The 18917-nt window shown below is 42.0% G+C and overlaps 1 protein-coding gene across 1 annotated transcript; it reads left to right on the forward strand.

The window, feature by feature from the left end:
* The first annotated feature begins 12705 nt into the window (after window positions 1-12705).
* LOC120060164 (SLAM family member 9-like) lies at window positions 12706-16856 on the forward strand. Its single transcript, XM_039009286.1, has 5 exons — window positions 12706-12792; window positions 12987-13277; window positions 13407-13661; window positions 13911-14068; window positions 14173-16856. Exons 1-5 carry the CDS (start codon window positions 12738-12740, stop codon window positions 14287-14289), a joined length of 876 nt encoding a protein of 291 aa, XP_038865214.1. The 5' UTR covers window positions 12706-12737; the 3' UTR covers window positions 14290-16856.
* Window positions 16857-18917: the final 2061 nt, after the last annotated feature.

Below are 18917 nucleotides of genomic sequence, written 5' to 3' on the forward strand. Positions count from 1 at the left end.
GAATACACTAACTGTAAGTCGTTCTGGATACGAGTGTCTGCTAAATTACTATAATATAATGTAAATGTAACAATTATATTATACACATCTGTAGGTCTTTGGTGTATGTGTTGTATTGAAATGTTACCCAGGGAGAGATGTTTGTGTGTGTGTGTGTGTGTGTGTGTGTGCTTGTGTGCTTGTGTGATTTAGTCAGCAGGCATGGTTGTTTGCTCACTGCAAAGTGAAGGTCTGTTAATCTGTTTCTGTGTTTGCACCTATTTGCTTTTGCCCTATCACGATGAAATACCTCCCACAATGGGGTCGAAATAAGCAGAGACAAACACATGTTGTCAAGCAAGTACCAATACTATGCAGTTGACCTGATTACTTTTATAATGTCATTTGTTACAAAGCCAAAAAAAGCAACCGTTGGCTGCTCTCTCATGTCTCTTAGGCTCATATGAATTCATGCTACATTTTAATTTAAAAAATGCATGTACAGCACTCCTATAAAACATTGTTTTTCCTGATTGGTTTATCTATCTAGAGTTGGTCTTATTCACTAGCAGAATGTATATCTCATTCACTATCAGAATGTTTTTCTCATTCACTAGCAGTATGTATATGGGGCGGCAGGTAGCCTAGTGGTTAGAGCGTTGGGCCAATAACCCGAAAGGTTGCTAGATCGAATCCCAGAGCTGACAAGGTAAAAATCTGTCGTTCTGAACAAGGCAGTTAACTCACTGTTCCCCGGTAGGCCGTCATTGAAAATAAGAATTTGTTCTTAACTGACTTGCCTAGTTAAATAAAGGATAAAAAAATATGGGGTGGTTGGTGGTTAGAGCGTTGGGCCAATAACCAAAAGGTTGCTAGATTGAATACCAGAGCTGACAAGGTAAAAATCTGTCGTTCTGCTCCTGAACAAGGAAGTTAACCCACAGTATCTATATCTCATTCACTAGCAGTATGTATGTCTGATAACACTCATATATATAGAGAGACTGGAGGTCATGTAGTTATGGAAATCTACGGCATTTATTGACATATCTTGCAAATATCCCCATCTTGTGGCTCAGTGAGGAATTGTATCTACACAGCAATCGCCCAAAGCACTGCAACGATAAAGAGTGATACTATCTACAGTACTGTTTAATTGTGTCTTATGCAAATTCAACAACTGTCCTTGTAAACAAACAGGAATAAACAAGAGTAAGATGTGAGAGACTAATAGATTTTCATAGGGTCCAGGACATACTTTCTAAGATGGTATAAACTATACATAATGCATGTATTTTTTTCCCTGGGAGATTTGTATTTTGTAAGACACATTTGTAACCCTTTAAATTTTGTTTAGTTTTGGTTGCTGCTTAGTTTGTGACAAATTTGTAACACATTTGTTACCTGTTAACACACATTTGTAACCTGTTAACGCACATGTGTTACCTGTTACACATTTTTCATTCACATTTGGTTGCTGCTTAGTTTTTTATAAAATGTATATAGGCCCATCTGTTTCTTCTCATTTAACAGATCACAAATGTGTGTTAACAGGTTACAAATGTATGTTAACAGGTTACAAATGTGTGTTAATGAGGAAGAAGGTACGTACCTCCAAGGGGAGAAAGGAAACGAAGAGGCCCAAGAAGGAGAAGAGCTGATTCTCTGGGTGAACGACACGGTTAAAGACCGATACCAGAAGAAGACTGAGCACATCTATTACAATGAGGAGCACAAAGGAGACAGGCTAGTGTACAAGGAGGCTTATGACATAACCCGAGTGGAGCAGGAGAGACAGAAGCTGGAGAAATGCTAGACAGATTAGCAAATTTAGGCATGACATGCCAGCAACAACCGCCGACACCACACATTCAAGTATAACTAACAAAATTATGAAAGACAAGCACTGTAATTTTGAATTCTGTAAAGTGAGTATGGAAGAGGTGAAAAAATGATTGTTGTCTATTTATTTGAAACAAGATTATTAGTTACTTTTGCCTTGTTCACATCCATAACCTGTTTTTGCGAACATTGCACTACTTGTAATATGTTTAGCATGGCAAATATCTGTTAAGGAGTGGAACGATACCAGGCTAATCCTGACTGTGATGCACACGGTAAAGTACTGCATGTTTTGTGCCTGCAATGCTGTAATGTCATAATAAGCTAGAAAACAGTCCTGTACGAATACAATAGAGCATATAGCTGTATTTAAATGAGCCTACTGTAATCTGACATTACAGGAGCACACACTGTTGCCAGTAATTCACTGTAAATGTACAATGAAATACTCCCTGAAATCTAAATCTAAGAAAAATAATACATTTTTGCATGAAATATGTTTTTCAAATTCATAACTAAGAACCCTGGCGTGACCGTGGACAAAATCCTGTGGTTATCTGCAAACATCAAAGCAGTGACTCGCTCTTGCAGGTTCATGCTCTACAACATCCGTAGAGTACGACTCTACATCCCACAGGAAGTGGCACAGGTCCAGACACTAGTCATCTCCCGTCTGGACTACTGCAACACACTGTTGGCTGGGTTCCCCATGGTGTTCAACCTTCCCAAGTTTTCCCATGTCACCCCGTTCCTCCGCACACTCCACTGAATTCCAGTCGAAGCTCGTATCCTCTTCAAGACCCTGGTGCTTGCCTACAGAGCAGCAAGGGGAACTGCACCTCCTTACCTTCAGGCTATGTTCAAACCCTACATCCCACCTCTGGTCTCTTGGCCCTCCCACCCCTACGGGAGGGCAGCTCCCACTCAGCCCAGTCCAAGCTCTTCTCTGTCCTGGAACCCCAATGGTGGAACCAGCTTCCCCCTGAAGCTAGGACAGCAGAGTCTCTGCACATCTTTTGAAAATGTCTGAAACACTACCTCTTTGAAGAGTATCTTAAATAACTCTCACTACGCCTAACACCCCCCCCCCCCTCGCCACCCCCCCAAAAACTAACAAACAGTTGTCTATATACACTTCTGTTTTTCCACCACTAGCACAGACTCTGCCGATAAATACTTTGTCGAGGGAAAGTGTACTTTATACGATTGTGATGTGTTGAGTTGATGTGATGTGTTGATGTCTCACCTAGCGATCTTAAGATGAATGCACTAATTAATTGTAAGTCGCTCTGGATAAGAGCATCTGTTAAATTACTAAAATGTAAATGTATAAATGCAAAGTTATCAACGAATTAGCAACAGTTAACATCATAATTAACAGAATTATCAACAGCTAACAGTTATGTAAACAAAGAAGAAATTATAGTGTTGAGAGAAAGTGAGAGAGCAAGAAAAATGATTCAGGTGAACCCTAATGAAAAAGTAAACAAAAGTATGAGCAAAGTCAACATTAGAGAGACATAGAGAGAGAATCATTCACTGAGTTGTCAGCTACGCGAAATGACCAAAAGTATGTGGACACGGGCTCGACAAACATCTCATTCCAAAATCATGTGCATTACTCTGGACGTTACTTGGCGTTACTCTGGACCCTGATCTCTCTTTTGACGAACATATCGAGATTGTTTCAAGGACAGCTTTTTTCCACCTGCGTAATATTGCAAAGATCAGACATTTTCTGTCCAAAAATGATGCAGAAAAATGTATCCATGCTTTTGTTACTTCTAGGTTAGACTACTGCAATGCTCTACTTTCCGGCTACCCGGATAAAGCACTAAATTAACTTCAGTTAGTGCTAAATAGGACTGCTAGAATCCTGACTAGAACCAAAAAATCATATTACTCCAGTGCTAGCCTCCCTACACTGGCTTCCTGTTAAGGCAAGGGCTGATTTCAAGGTTTTACTGCTAACCTATAAAGCGTTACATGGGCTTGCTCCTACCTATCTTTCCGAGTTGGTCCTGCCGTATATACGCTACGGTCACAAGACGCAGGCCTCCTAATTGTCCCTAGAATTTCTAAGCAAACAGCTGGAGGCAGAGCTTTCTCCTATAGAGCACCATTTTTATGGAATAGTCTGCCTACCCATGTGAGAGACGCAGACTTGGTCTCAACCTTTAAGTCTTTATTGAAGACTCATCTCTTCAGTAGGTCCTATGATTGAGTGTAGTCTGGCCCAGGAGTGTGAAGGTGAACGGAAAGGCACTGGAGCAACGAACCGCCCTTGCTGTCTCTGCCCAGCCGGTTCCCCTCTCTCCACTGGGATTCTCTGCCTCAAACCCTATTACAGGGTCCGAGTCACTGGCTTACTGGTCTCTTCCATGCCGTCCCTAGGAGGGGTGCGTCACTTGAGTGGGTTGAGTCACTGACATGGTCTTCCTGTCTGGGTTGGCGTCACCCCTTGGGTTGTGCTGTGGCAGAGATCTTTGTGGGCTATACTCGGCCTTGTCTCAGGATGGTAAGTTGGTGGTTGAAGATATCCCTCTAGTGGTGTGCTTTGGCAAAGTGGGTGGGGTTATATCCTGCCTTTTTGGCCTTCTCCGGGGGTATCATTGGATGGGGCCACAGTGTCTCCTGAACTCTCCTGTCTCAGCCTCCAGTATTTATGCTGCAGTAGTTTATGTTTTGGGGGGGCTAGGGTCAGTCTGTTATATCTGGAGTATTTCTCCAGTGTACTGTGTGAATTAAGTAGGCTCTCTCTAATTTTCTCTTTCTCTCTTTCTTTCTCTCTCTCGGGGGACCTGAGCCCTGGTACCATGCCTCAGGACTACCTGGCATCCTTGCTGTCCCCAGTCCACCTGGCCGTGCTGCTGCTCCAGTTTCAAATGTTCTGCCTGCGGCAATGGAACCCGCAGAAGTGGTAGAGAAGCGGTAGAGATACTCTGAATGATCGGCTATGAAAAGCCAACTGACATTTACTCCTGAGGTGCGGACCTGTCGCACCCTCTACAACCACTGTGATTATTATTATCTGACCCTGCTGGTCATCTATGAACATTTGAACATCTTGGCCATGTTCTGTTATAATCTCCACCCGGCACAGCCAAAAGAGGACTAGCCACCCCTCATAGCCTGGTTCCTCTCTAGGTTTCTTCCTAGGTTCCGGCCTTTCTAGGGAGTTTTTCCTAGCCACCGTGCTTCTACACCTGTGTTGCTTGCTGTTTGGGGTTTTAGGCTGGGTTTCTGTACAGCGCTTTGTGACATCAGCTGATGTAAGAAGGGCTTTATAAATACATTTGATTGATATGTTCCCATCACTGAAGGCAATCATACAGGCCGTGCTGAACATCCCAGTTAGCAGCTGCTGCTGTGAGAGATCATTCAGGGCATTAAGATGTCTACATACCTGGCTTCGGAACACAATGACCCAAAATAGAATGCATCATGACAATTGACAAAGATGACACGCTTGGGAAGGAGTGAAGTCATAGACAGGTTTGCACAGCTAGGCGATATACACTATATGCACAAAAGTATGTGGACACGCCTTCAAATGAGTGGATTCTGCTATTTCAGCCACACCCGTTGCTGACAGGTCTATATAATAGAGAACACAGCCATGCAATCTCCATAGACAAACATTGGCAGTAGAATGGCCTTACTGAACAGGAAGAGGAGCCACCTTCGGTGGGAGTCGTGACAAAGAGACAGATAATTATTATTTCTACATTCATTATTGAACCTGATTAGACACATTAAATGTACAGCACAGTGTACTGTACACACACTCCTTGTATTTAGGAGAGATCTCTTTGTCTCCAAATAGGACAGCAGCGACGCTCCCCATCCAACCTGACAGAGCTTGAGAGGATCTGCAGAGAAGAATGGTAGAAAATTACCAAATGCAAGTGTTTTAAGCTTGTAGCGTCAAACCCAAGAAGTCACTTTACAAGTTACCTTGACTAACCTGTAACCCCGCACATTGACTCGGTACTGGTACCCCCTGTATATAGCCTTGTGATTGTTATGTCATTTTCTTGGGTTATTTTTTTAAAATGTAGTAAATATTATTTATTTTTTTAAATTTAGTAAATCTTTTCTTAACTCTATTTCTTGAAATGCATTGTTGGTTAAGCATTTCACGGTAAGGTCTGTTGTATTCGGCCCATGTGACAAATACATGTTGATTTGATTTGACTTGAGGCTGTAATCGCTGCCTAAGGTGCTTCAACAAAGTACTGTGTAAAGGGTCTGAATACTTTTGTATATGTGATATTTCAGTTTTTAAAACTATTTAATCAATTTTAGAATAAGGCTGTGACGTAACAAAATGTGGGGTCTGAATACTTTCCGAATGCACCGTATGCTCAAAACAATATTTTGGGGAATACAATAAACATTTAGCTGAAAACTGGATTCTTGATGGAGTACACTTGATATCTGTTAGCCTACCAGACCCTGTTGTTCATCTAAGATTAATAATACAGCTAGCCTACCAGACCCTGTTGTTCATCTAAGATTAATAATACAGCTAGTCTACCAGGCCCTGTTGTTCATCTAAGATGGATAATACAGCTAGTCTACCAGACCCTGTTGTTCATCTAAGATGGATAATACAGCTAGTCTACCAGACCCTGTTGTTCATCTAAGATGGATAATACAGCTAGTCTACCAGACCCTGTTGTTCATCTAAGATGGATAATACAGCTAGTCTACCAGACCCTGTTGTTCATCTAAGATGGATAATACAGCTAGTCTACCAGACCCTGTTGTTCATCTAAGATTAATAATACAGCTAGTCTACCAGACCCTGTTGTTCATCTAAGATGGATAATACAGCTAGTCTACCAGACCCTGTTGTTCATCTAAGATTAATAATACAGCTAGTCTACCAGACCCTGTTGTTCATCTAAGATGGATAATACAGCTAGTCTACCAGACCCTGTTGTTCATCTAAGATTAATAATACAGCTAGTCTACCAGACCCTGTTGTTCATCTAAGATGGATAATACAGCTAGTCTACCAGACCCTGTTGTTAATCTAAGATGGATAATACAGCTAGTCTACCAGACCCTGTTGTTCATCTAAGATGGATAATACAGCTAGTCTACCAGACCCTGTTGTTCATCTAAGATGGATAATACAGCTAGTCTACCAGACCCTGTTGTTCATCTAAGATGGATAATACAGCTAGTCTACCAGACCCTGTTGTTCATCTAAGATGGATAATACAGCTAGTCTACCAGACCCTGTTGTTCATCTAAGATTAATAATACAGCTAGTCTACCAGACCCTGTTGTTCATCTAAGATGGATAATACAGCTAGTCTACCAGACCCTGTTGTTCATCTAAGATTAATAATACAGCTAGTCTACCAGACCCTGTTGTTCATCTAAGATTAATAATACAGCTGGTCTACCAGACCCTGTTGTTCATCTAAGATGGATAATACAGCTAGTCTACCAGACCCTGTTGTTCATCTAAGATGGATAATACAGCTAGTCTACCAGACCCTGTTGTTCATCTAAGATTGAAAATACAGCTAGTCTATCAGACCTTGTTGTTCATCTAAGGGTGTATTGTAGATTAATAATATTACATTGTATTGTATTGCACCCTCTCAACTTCTTCCACAGACCCCTTGGTCAAATGTGTTTTATCTGTTGTTGCTAGTAATATTATTTTTTGATCTGGTCACAGACCCCAGTTTGGGAACCACTGATTTAAAGCACTGGGCCCTCTTACCCTACTGACATATTTCTGAATATGTGCTGACATCTAGTGGTTAAATATTACTTTTAAAGATTTATATGTATTTATTTCACAGTTTTCAGGTACATTCAATCATAACACAGTTCAGGGGTGGATATATCACATAGTTATTGTAAACTTACATTTCATCACAATAAAAGGTTCAGAGGTCAGGCAAACTCCTAGTCAACAGGTACATTGAAATAGCAAGGTGTGTTAACATCATTCACACTTCTTACAGGTTCCTTCAAGGCTGCACATTGAACAGGTCAACAAGTCAACAGGTCAACAGGTCATCAAAAGGAGAAAAATCAAGAAGGCCGAGATGGTTAAAACTATAAAGTTGATATCATGGATGGTCAGTCCTTGCATCATAGCTCAGCCTATACATTTGAGAGTGGTTACATTTCTCCAGCCCTATCTCTTAATTGTTTACCTAACAAGTGATGGGGTGACCACCATAGAGATTCTATTAAATGGAACAATATCCTATTGTTCTCATTCCTAACACTATGGTGACTGCTTTGTTGTTTAATTAATCCTAGATTGCCCCGTTCAAGTCCCACAGAAGAACGAAGTATACTTTTAATATCTCTGTTCCAACAATATACAGGTATCTTCCAAATTCAGAGGAAGGACAAGACACAGTAAAAAGTAGCAGGTTATTGGTACAGAGATCAAACAGCGCATTAGGAAAGTATTTAGACCCCTTCCCTTTTTCTACATTTTGTTACGTTACAGCCTTATTATAAAAATGATTAAATAAATTGTTTTCCTCATCAATCTTCACACAATACCCCATAACGACAAAGCAAAAACTGGTTTTTTGAAATGTTTGCTAATTTATTTAAAATTAAAAAACTGAAATTACTTATTGACATAAGTATTCAGACCCTTTGCTATGAGACTCGAAATTGTGCTCAGGTGCATCCTGTTTCCACTGATCATCCTTGAGATGTTTATCCATCTTGATTAGAGTCCACCTGTGATAAATTAAATTGATTGGACATGATTTGGAAAGGCACACACCTGTCTATATAAGGTCCCACAGTTGACAGTGTATGTCAGTGCAAAAACCAGGCCATTAGGTCGAAGAAATTGTCCTTGGAGCTCCGAGACAGGATTGTGTCGAGACACAGATCTGGGGAAGGGTACCAAAAATGTATGCAGCATTAAAAGGTCCCCAAGAACACAGTGGCCTCCATCATTCTTAAATGAAAAAGTTTGGAACCACCAAGACTCTTCCAAGAGCTGGCCGCCCAACCAAACTCCGCCCAGCCAAACTGAGCAATTGGGGGAGAAAGGCTTTGGTCAGGGAGTTGACCAAGACAATGCTCCAGAGTTCCTCTGTGGAGATGGGAGAACCTTCCAAAAGGAACAACCATCTCTGCAGCACTCCACCAATCAGGCCTTTATGGTAGAGTGGCCAGGTGGAAGCCACTCCTCAATAAAAGGCACATGACAGCCTGCTTGGAGTTTGCCAAAAGGCACATAAAGGATATAAAGGAAACACGATTCTCTGGTCTGATGAAATCAAGATTGAACTCTTTGGCATGAATGCCAAGAGTCACGTATGGAGGAAACCTGGCACCATCCCTACGGTGAACCATGGTAGTGACAGCATCATGTTGTGGGGATGTTTTTCAGCGGCATGGACTGGGAGACTAGTCTCGATAGAGAGAAAGGTGACAACCTGCTCCACAGCTCTCTGAACGTCAGACAGGGGAGAAGGTCACCTTCTAACAGGACAACGACCCCAAGCACACAGCCAAGACAACGCAGGAGGGGCTTCGGGACAAGTCTCTGAATGTCCTTGAGTGCCCCATACAGAGCCCGGACGTGAACACGATCGAATATCTCTGGACAGTTTTATTTATTTCACCTTTATTTAACCAGGTAGGCTAGTTGAGAACAAGTTCTCATTTGCAACTACGACCTGGCCAAGATAAAGCAAAGCAGTTCGACACATAAGAGAACACAGAGTTACACATGGTATAAACAAACATACAGTCAATAATACAGTAGAAAAATAAGTCTATATACTTTTTATATATACAGAGTCCTGAAAATAGCTGTGCAGCGAAGCTCCCCATCCATCCTGACAGAGCTTGAGAGGATCTGCAGAGAGGAATGGGAGAAACTCCTCAAATACAGGTGTGCCAAGCTTGTAGCGTCATACCCAAGAAGACTCGAGGCTGTAATGACTGCCAAAGGTGCTTCAACAAAGCACTGAGGAAAGAGTCTGAAAACTTATGTAAATGTGATATTTCAGTTTTTTTTATATATTTGACAAAATTTCTACAAACCTGTTTTTGCTTCGACATTATGGGGTAGTATGTGTAGATTGATAAGGGGAAAAAAACTATTTGATCAATTTTAGAATAAGGCTGTAAGGTAACAAAATGTGTAAAAAGTCAAGGGGTCTGAATACTTTCCCGAATGCACAGTAAATACTTGTGTTCCAGTTAAAAAGATGACTGATGTAAAAAGGATGTTTTCCTTTGATGGCGCGATTAAATCAAATTTTATTTGTCACGTGTGCCAAATACAACAGTAGACCTTAAAGTGAGAGGCTTACTTACAAGCCCTTAACCAACAATGCAGTTTAAAGAAAACAGAGTTCAGAAAATATTTACGAAATAAAGTTAAAAAAAGAGAAAGTAACACAAAATGACAATAACAAGGCTATATACAGGGGGTGCCGGTACCGAGTCAATGTGTGGGGGTACAGGTTAGTAATGAGGCTATATACAGGGGGTGCCGGTACCGAGTCAATGTGTGGGGGTACAGGTTAGTAATGAGGCTATATACAGGGGGTGCCGGTACCGAGTCAATGTGTGGGGGTACAGGTTAGTAATGAGGCTATATACAGGGGGTGCCGGTACCGAGTCAATGTGTGGGGGTACAGGTTAGTAATGAGGCTATATACAGGGGGTGCCGGTACCGAGTCAATGTGTGGGGGTACAGGTTAGTAATGAGGCTATATACAGGGGGTGCCGGTACCGAGTCAATGTGTGGGGGTACAGGTTAGTAATGAGGCTATATACAGGGGGTGCCGGTACCGAGTCAATGTGTGGGGGTACAGGTTAGTAATGAGGCTATATACAGGGGGTGCCGGTACCGAGTCAATGTGTGGGGGTACAGGTTAGTCCAGGTAATTTGTACAGCGAGTAGCAGCAGTGTAAAAACAAAGGGGGGAGGGGGGTGTAAAATGTAAATAGTCCGGGTGGCCATTTAGTTAATTGTTCTGCAGTCTTATGGCTTGGGGGTAGAAGCTGTTAAGGAGCCTTTTGGACCTATACCTGTCGCCCCGGTACCACTTGCGGTGTGGAAGCAGAGAGAACAGTCTATGTCCGAGAGGCCTTCCTCAGAGGCCTTCCTCTGACACCGCCTAGTATAGAGGTCCTGGATGGCAAGAAGCTTGGCCCCAGTGATGTACTTGGCCGTAAGCCCTACCCTCTGTAGCACCTTACGGTCGGATACCGAGCAGTTGCCATACCAGAAGGTGATGCAACCGCTCAGGAAGCTCTCGATGGTGCAGCTGTAGAACTTTTTGAGGATCTGGGGACCCATGCCAAATCTTTTCAGTCTCCCGAGGGGGAAAAGGTGTTGTCGTGCCTTCTTCACGACTGTCTTGGTGTGTTTGGACCATGATAGTTTGTTGGTGATGTGGACATCAAGGAACTTGAAGCTCTCGACCCGCTCCACTACAGCCCTGTCGATGTGAATGGGGGCGTGTTCGGCCTTCCTTTTCCTGTAGTCCATGATCATCTCCTTTGTCTTGATAGATATCTTTTTTATCAAAGATTCCATCTACGGTGGCCTAATGAGGTCAAGTCTGCCCTCTCAAATACACAACAATGATGGGTAGGTGGAACTAATACCATATTATTGGTGATTGGTACAACTATCTGATTCTACAATTTATAGAGCGTAAGCCTGAACTAGGGGTTAATTTGGGATTGGCCACAAATCTGGGAATTGGTACACTGATTTACCACCCTAAGATATTCCTGAACAACGTCTATTTACGCCCCTACTGGATGGAAATTACAAGTGTAATGGCTGTGCTCAATGCAGTGGCATTTATAAATGCAGATCCTTCAAACACCCACAAACAGGGAAATCGATCCCAATCAAAGGTGTTATTACGTGCTCCACTAAGGCAGTTATTTATCTTATAACTTGTCCTTGTGGTAAAAATTGTGGGTAAAACAAAGCGCGAATTAAAAGTACGTATCTCAGAGCATCGTAGCACCATTAGGTGCAAAAACTTGACTTACCCAGTTGTGGCTCACTTTTTGGAGGCAGGCCACTCGATTTCGTCTCTGCGTTATATTGGCATCGAACATGTCACCCTCCCTAGGAGAGGGGGTGACCTTGATAATTTATTGTTAAAACGAGAGGCTGCCTGGATCTTTAACTTAAAGACCCTTGCTCCCTTCGGTCTCAACATAGACTTTGATCTGAAGCCATTCTTGTGATTGTTGTGACTTAGCCATTGTAATTGTTTGTAAGCTTGTGTAGTCTAAAATGAATCTATGATCTATGCTATCCATTTGTTTTTTGTATGCTGCTCTTTGTATGCCATTTTAATATTTGAGAATTAACCAATGATATTAGGCCACTCTTGGCCATGATTACAGACACCTGTGTGTCTTTTGACACTATATAAAGGAGTCATTCCGCAGTGTTTGTGATTATACCCTGATGAAGACAGCTTGGCTGTCGAAACGTTGGTAATTACATTTTTGCATCTGAGCTCCTAGAATGTGCGGCTTTCCTTTATTTTTAAGTTAATTTGGGATTGGCCACAAATCTGGGAAAATGTGGCTCTATGGTATAATAACACCACATACTAGTAAATAAAAAGATTTTTTGTATAAAACAACTTCACAACATCATGATGAATCTAGACACATTACTCTGCTGCTATTATTCATGTCCACTAGGTGGTGTAATGTCCCATGGTTTCTGTACAAGGTCTTGAACTGATGTAACCCAACGACTGTGAGGTGCCATCAGAGAACCAATCAACAGTAAGTATTGGTCAGGCCTGATTCTGAAGAGGTGTGGTTTGAAGTCGCAGTAAACTATATAAAGCAGCATTATTCAGCAACCACACTCTGAAAGACGAAGAGAAACTTAATCTCTCATTTTCAAAATGAATATGAATATTCTGGGGTTTCTTCTCATTTTAAGGCTATGCGTCACCATAGGTAAACTATTCATTATATTGTGTGAAGACATCTCTTTTGATATTGGAATTAAACTGTAGAATGTAAACTTTGTGCACATAACATGGATAAATGGAAAAGTTTTGATTTTAGGCAGCAAATGACTGACTGATTTAATATGTACATTAATGACTGTCAGTGAAATGGTAAATGTGATCTTGGTCCTCTCTCATTAGGAATCAGGGCAGAACCTTCAGTGGACCAGTATGGGTTGAAGGGGGGTTCAATATGTCTGGCTGTTGCAGAACCTCCTGAGATGATCAAAGGACTTCAATGGATGAAGGACAGTGATGTAATATTTGGAGACAAAGAGATCTCCCCTAAATACAAGGAGAAGGTGGACTATAACAATGATAACCATTCTCTGTGTATTAAGAATCTGTTGAACACAGACAGTGGAATTTACATGGTAAACTACCAGAAAAGTTGGAAAGAATCAAGGACTACATATAGACTGTTAGTGGAGGGTGAGTTATCTAAGGCTTCAGTTCTGGTAATGTGCTGTACATTTAATGTGTCTGATCAGGTTCAATAATGAATGTGAACTAATAATTATCTGTCTCTTCTTCTTTGGTTCTAAAAACTGTCTCTTATAGATCATGTTCCCAAACCAGTCATGGATGTCACATCTCTCTTCAACACAAGTGTGGGACTCTGTGATGTCACAGTGAACTGTTCAGTTAAAGATGGCTGGATGTTGTCTGTCTGTGACAGCGGTCAGTGTACACTGTCACAACAGTCTCCGTCACTAACCGGTGGTAACATGACCATCTCCGTATTGACTGGAAGGATCCAATGCACCAGCAGCAACCACGTCAGCACACAGACCATCTCTCAACCCATGGAGGACTGTAAGGACCATTTAGCCTCCACCTTCACTGTACACCTCTATCACTGTTTAATAACCTACTAAAAATATCATATGAATTCAAGTTATGTCAAAGTTTTGATATCATTATTGTAATTCTTCCCTAGTTAAGATTGGAATAATTCTGCAAGTCTGAAACTGCCATTTTATGAAGACTGTTCTTAATCTCTCTGTGTGTGTGTGTGTGTGTGTGTGTGTGTGTGTGTGTGTGTGTGTGTGTGTGTGTCCTCAGGTAGTGGTGAGGATGGGAATAACTCAGTGTTACCAGTTGGCACCATTGTGGGTGTTGTTACTGGTATATTACTCCTAGTTGCTGTGTTACTTGGTGTCAGATACATCAAACTTACCAGAAGACAGAAAATCCCTAAAGAACAACATTCACTAGAAGAGGTACCTGCTCTGTCATTCATTCATCTATGCATTATACTAGACAATAGTTTTAAATAACAATCATTTGAATCATTTAAATGTTGTAATGTTTCATCTCCAAACAGGTCATTGTTCCAAGAGCTTACAACTCAGTGAACACTTCACCAGGGAGAGAAGATCCACACCACTCTCCTGTCCAGAACCACAGCACTCTCCTGACCAGAACCACAGCCCTCTCCTGACCTGAACCACAGCCCTCTCCTGTCCAGAACCACAGCACTCTCCTGTCCAGAACCACAGCACTCTCCTGACCAGAACCACATCACTCTCCTGATCAGAACCACAGCACTCTCCTGACCAGAACCACAGCCCTCTCCTGACCTGAACCACAGCACTCTCCTGTCCAGAACCACAGCACTCTCCTGTCCAGAACCACAGCACTCTCCTGTCCAGAACCACAGCACTCTAATGGACAGAACCACAGCACTCTCCTGTCCAGAACCACAGCCCTCTCCTGTCCAGAACCACAGCCCTCTCCTGTCCAGAACCACAGCATCTCCTGTCCAGAACCACATCACTCTCCTGTCAAGAACCACAGCACTCTCCTGACCAGAATCACATCACTCTCCTGATCAGAACCACAGCACTCTCCTGTCCAGAACCACAACCCTCTCCTGACCAGAACCACAACCCTCTCCTGTCCAGAACCACGGCCCTCTCCTGACCAGAACCACAGCACTCTCCCGTCCAGAACCACAACACTCTAATGGACAGAACCAGAGATACAGACTGTCTACTTTACTGAGAAGAACCAGCACCAGCAGAACACCTCCAAGTTGAAACAGGAAGTGCATCACCAGACATGAGAGCAGAAGAACGGGAAGGTGGGCCTCTGATGTCACATCATACAGTCATTGGGTTACATCAGTTCTCGACCTTGTACAGAACCCATGAGACATTACACCACCTAGTGGACATGAATAATAGCAGCAGAGTAAACCTCTGGGCTTCATTCATCAACATGTGTCTAGATTCATCAACGTGGGTCTAGATTCATTAACATGTGTCTAGATTCATCAACGTGTGTCTAGATTCATCAACGTGTGTCTAGATTCATCAACGTGTGTCTAGATTCATCAACGTGTGTCTAGATTCATCAACGTGTGTCTAGATTCATCAACGTGTGTCTAGATTCATCAACGTGTGTCTAGATTCATCAACATGTCTAGCTTCATCAACGTGTGTCTAGATTCATCAACGCGTGTCTAGATTCATCAACGCGTGTCTAGATTCATCAACGCGTGTCTAGATTCATCAACGTGGGTCTAGATTCATTAACGTGTGTCTAGATTCATCAACGTGTGTCTAGATTCATCAACGTGTGTCTAGATTCATCAACGTGTGTCTAGATTCATCAACGTGTGTCTAGATTCATCAACGTGTGTCTAGATTCATCAACGTGTGTCTAGATTCATCAACGTGTGTCTAGATTCATCAACGTGTGTCTAGATTCATCAACGTGTGTCTAGATTCATCAACGTGTGTCTAGATTCATCAACGTGTGTCTAGATTCATCAACGTGTGTCTAGATTCATCAACGTGGGTCTAGATTCATCAACGTGGGTCTAGATTCATCAACGTGGGTCTAGATTCATCAACGTGGGTCTAGATTCATCAACGTGGGTCTAGATTCATCAACGTGGGTCTAGATTCATCAACGTGGGTCTAGATTCATCAACGTGTGTCTAGATTCATCAACGTGTGTCTAGATTCATCAACGTGTGTCTAGATTCATCAACGTGTGTCTAGATTCATCAACGTGTGTCTAGATTCATCAACGTGTGTCTAGATTCATCAACGTGTGTCTAGATTCATCAACATGTCTAGATTCATCAACGTGTGTCTAGATTCATCAACGTGTGTCTAGATTCATCAACGTGTGTCTAGATTCATCAACATGTCTAGATTCATCAACATGTCTAGATTCATCAACGTGTGTCTAGATTCATCAACGTGTGTCTAGATTCATCAACATGTTGTGAAGTTGTTTTATACTAAAATCTTTATATGTGCTAGTATGTGTTATTACTAAACCACAAAGACCACATTTTTCCAGATGTGTCCAATCCTAAATGATCCCCTGGCTCAGGTTTACAGCACATTGATTGTAGGATCAGATAGGTGTACCAGTCAGCAGTAACATGGAATTAGTTCCACCTACCCATCAATGTTCTGTATATGAGAGGGTAGACTTGACCTAATCAGGCCACCGTAGATGGATTCTTTGACACATTAATTTTTTGGTAAACAATTGAGGGATAGGGCTGGATAAATGTAACCACTCTCAAATGTATAGGCTGAGCTTTGAATGCAAGGACTGACCATCCATGATATCAAAATTATAGTTTTAACCATGTTTAACCAGTTTTTCTTTGCAATTACATAGTTTACTAACAATGGAGTAAAGCAGCTTATATTTTGGGGTGTGATGGGGTACGGCAGTTACATTAACCTCATGAGGTATCAACCTGCACTTGTGCTTTTTTGTATCTTGGCCTTCTTGATTTTTCTCCTTTTGATGACCTGATGGCCTGTTGACCTGATGACCTGTTGACCTGTTGAATGTGCAGCCTTGAAGGAACCTGTAAGAAGTGTGAATGATGTAAACATACCTTGCTGTTTCAATGTAACTGTTGACTAGGAATATGAAAAAAATTAATCAATATAAATCTTTAAAAGTCTGATTTAACCACTAGATCAATCAATCAATCAATCAATCAAATGTATTTATAAAGCCCTTCTTACATCAGCTGATGTCACAAAGTGCTGTACAGAAACCCAGTCTAAAACCCCAAACAGCAAGCAATGCAGATGTAGAAGCACGGTGGCTAGGAAAAACTCCCTAGAAAGCCCAGAACCTAGGAAGAAACCTAGAGAGGAACCAGGCTATGAGGGGTGGCCAGTCCTGTTCTGGCTGTGCCGGGTGGAGATTATAACAGAACATGGCCAAGATGTTCAAATGTTCATAGATGACCAGCAGGGTCAAATAATAATAATCACAGTGGTTGTAGAGGGTGCAACAGGTCAGCACCTCAGGAGTAAAAGTCAGTTGGCTTTTCATAGCCGATCATTAGGAGTATCTCTACCGCTCCTGCGGTCTCTAGAGAGTTGAAAACAGCAGGTCTGGGACAGGTAGCACGTCCAGTGAACAGGTCAGGGTTCCATAGCCGCAGGCAGGACAGTTGAAACTGGAGCAGCAGCACGACCGGGTGGACTGGGGACAGCAAGGAGTCATCAGGCCAGGGAGTCCTGAGGCATGGTCCTAGGGCTCATGTCCTCCGAGAGAGAGAAAGGAAGAAAGAAGGAGAGAAAGAAAGAGATAAAAAGAAAGAAAGAGAGAAAGAGAGAGTTAGAGAGAGCATACTTCAATTCACACAGGACACCGGATAAGACAGGAGAAATACTCCAGATATAACAGACTGACCCTAGCCCCTGACACATAAACTATTGCAGCATAAATACTGGAGAATGAGACAGGAGGGGTCGGGAGACACTGTGGCCCCGTCCGACGATACCCCCGGTGTCACGTTCTGACCTTAGTTTCTTTTTTATGTCTTTGTGTTAGGTTGGTCAGGGCGTGAGTTGGGGTGGGCAGTCTATGTACTATTTTCTAGGTTGTTTGTTTTCTATGTGTTTGGCCTGGTGTGGTTCCCAATCAGAGGCAGCTGTTTTTTGTTGTCTCTGATTGGGAGCCATATTTAGGTAGCCTGTTTTCCATTGTGTGTTGTGGGTGGTTATTTTCTGTCTAGTGTCTGTTCACCTTTCAGAACTGTTTCGTTTGTTGTTTTGTTTAGTGTTGCGTATTGGATTAAAGAATATGAACACTTACCACGCTGCGTATTGGATTAAAGAATATGAACACTTACCACGCTGCACCTTGGTCCTCTTCTCCTCCAGACGACAAGCGCTACACCCGGACAGGGCCAAACAGGCAGGATATAACCCCACCCACTTTGCCAAAGCACAGCCCCCACACCACTAGAGGACTGTTGATCCTGTTGTCATATACTATAATGTCAACTGTTAATGGTATTACATACCAGGCCAGTCATCACCATGTCTTCAGAGGTTGTCATTCAAAAATCATGTTAAACACTATTGCTACACACAGAGTCCATACAATTTATTATGTGACTTGTTTAGCACATTTTTACTCCTGAATGTATTTAGAATCCTGAATACTTATTTTCCACCATAATTTGCAAATAAATTAATTAAAAATCCTACAATGTGATTTTCTGGATTTTTTTTCTCATTTTGTCTGTCATAGTTGAAGTGTACCTATGATGAAAATTACAGGCCTCTCTCATCTTTTTAAGTGGGAGAACTTGCACAATTGGTGGCTGACTAAATACTTTTTTGCCCCACTGTACCTCTTCTAGTGAATGTTGTTCTTTAGGGATTTTCTGTCTTCTGGTATGTTTGATGTATCTGACACCACATAACACAGCAACTAGGAGTAATATACCAATAACTGTACCAGTAACACCACCCACAATGGTGTCAACTGGTAACACTGAGGCTTTCCCATCCTCACCACTACCTGAGGTCACACACACACACACACACACACACACACACACACACACACACACACACACACACACACACACACACACACACACAGATTAGTTTCAATACAATGATAAGAGGATAGTTTCAGGCAGAATTATTCCAATCTTAACTAGGGAAGAATTACAACAATGATATCAAAACTTTGACTTATCTTGAAGTCATATGATATTATTAGTAGGTTATTAAACAGTGATAGAGGTGTACAGTGAAGGTGGAGGCTAAATGGTACTTACAG

Source organism: Salvelinus namaycush, chromosome 15 (assembly GCF_016432855.1).
Source record: "Salvelinus namaycush isolate Seneca chromosome 15, SaNama_1.0, whole genome shotgun sequence".
Taxonomy (NCBI): Eukaryota; Metazoa; Chordata; class Actinopteri; order Salmoniformes; family Salmonidae; genus Salvelinus; species Salvelinus namaycush.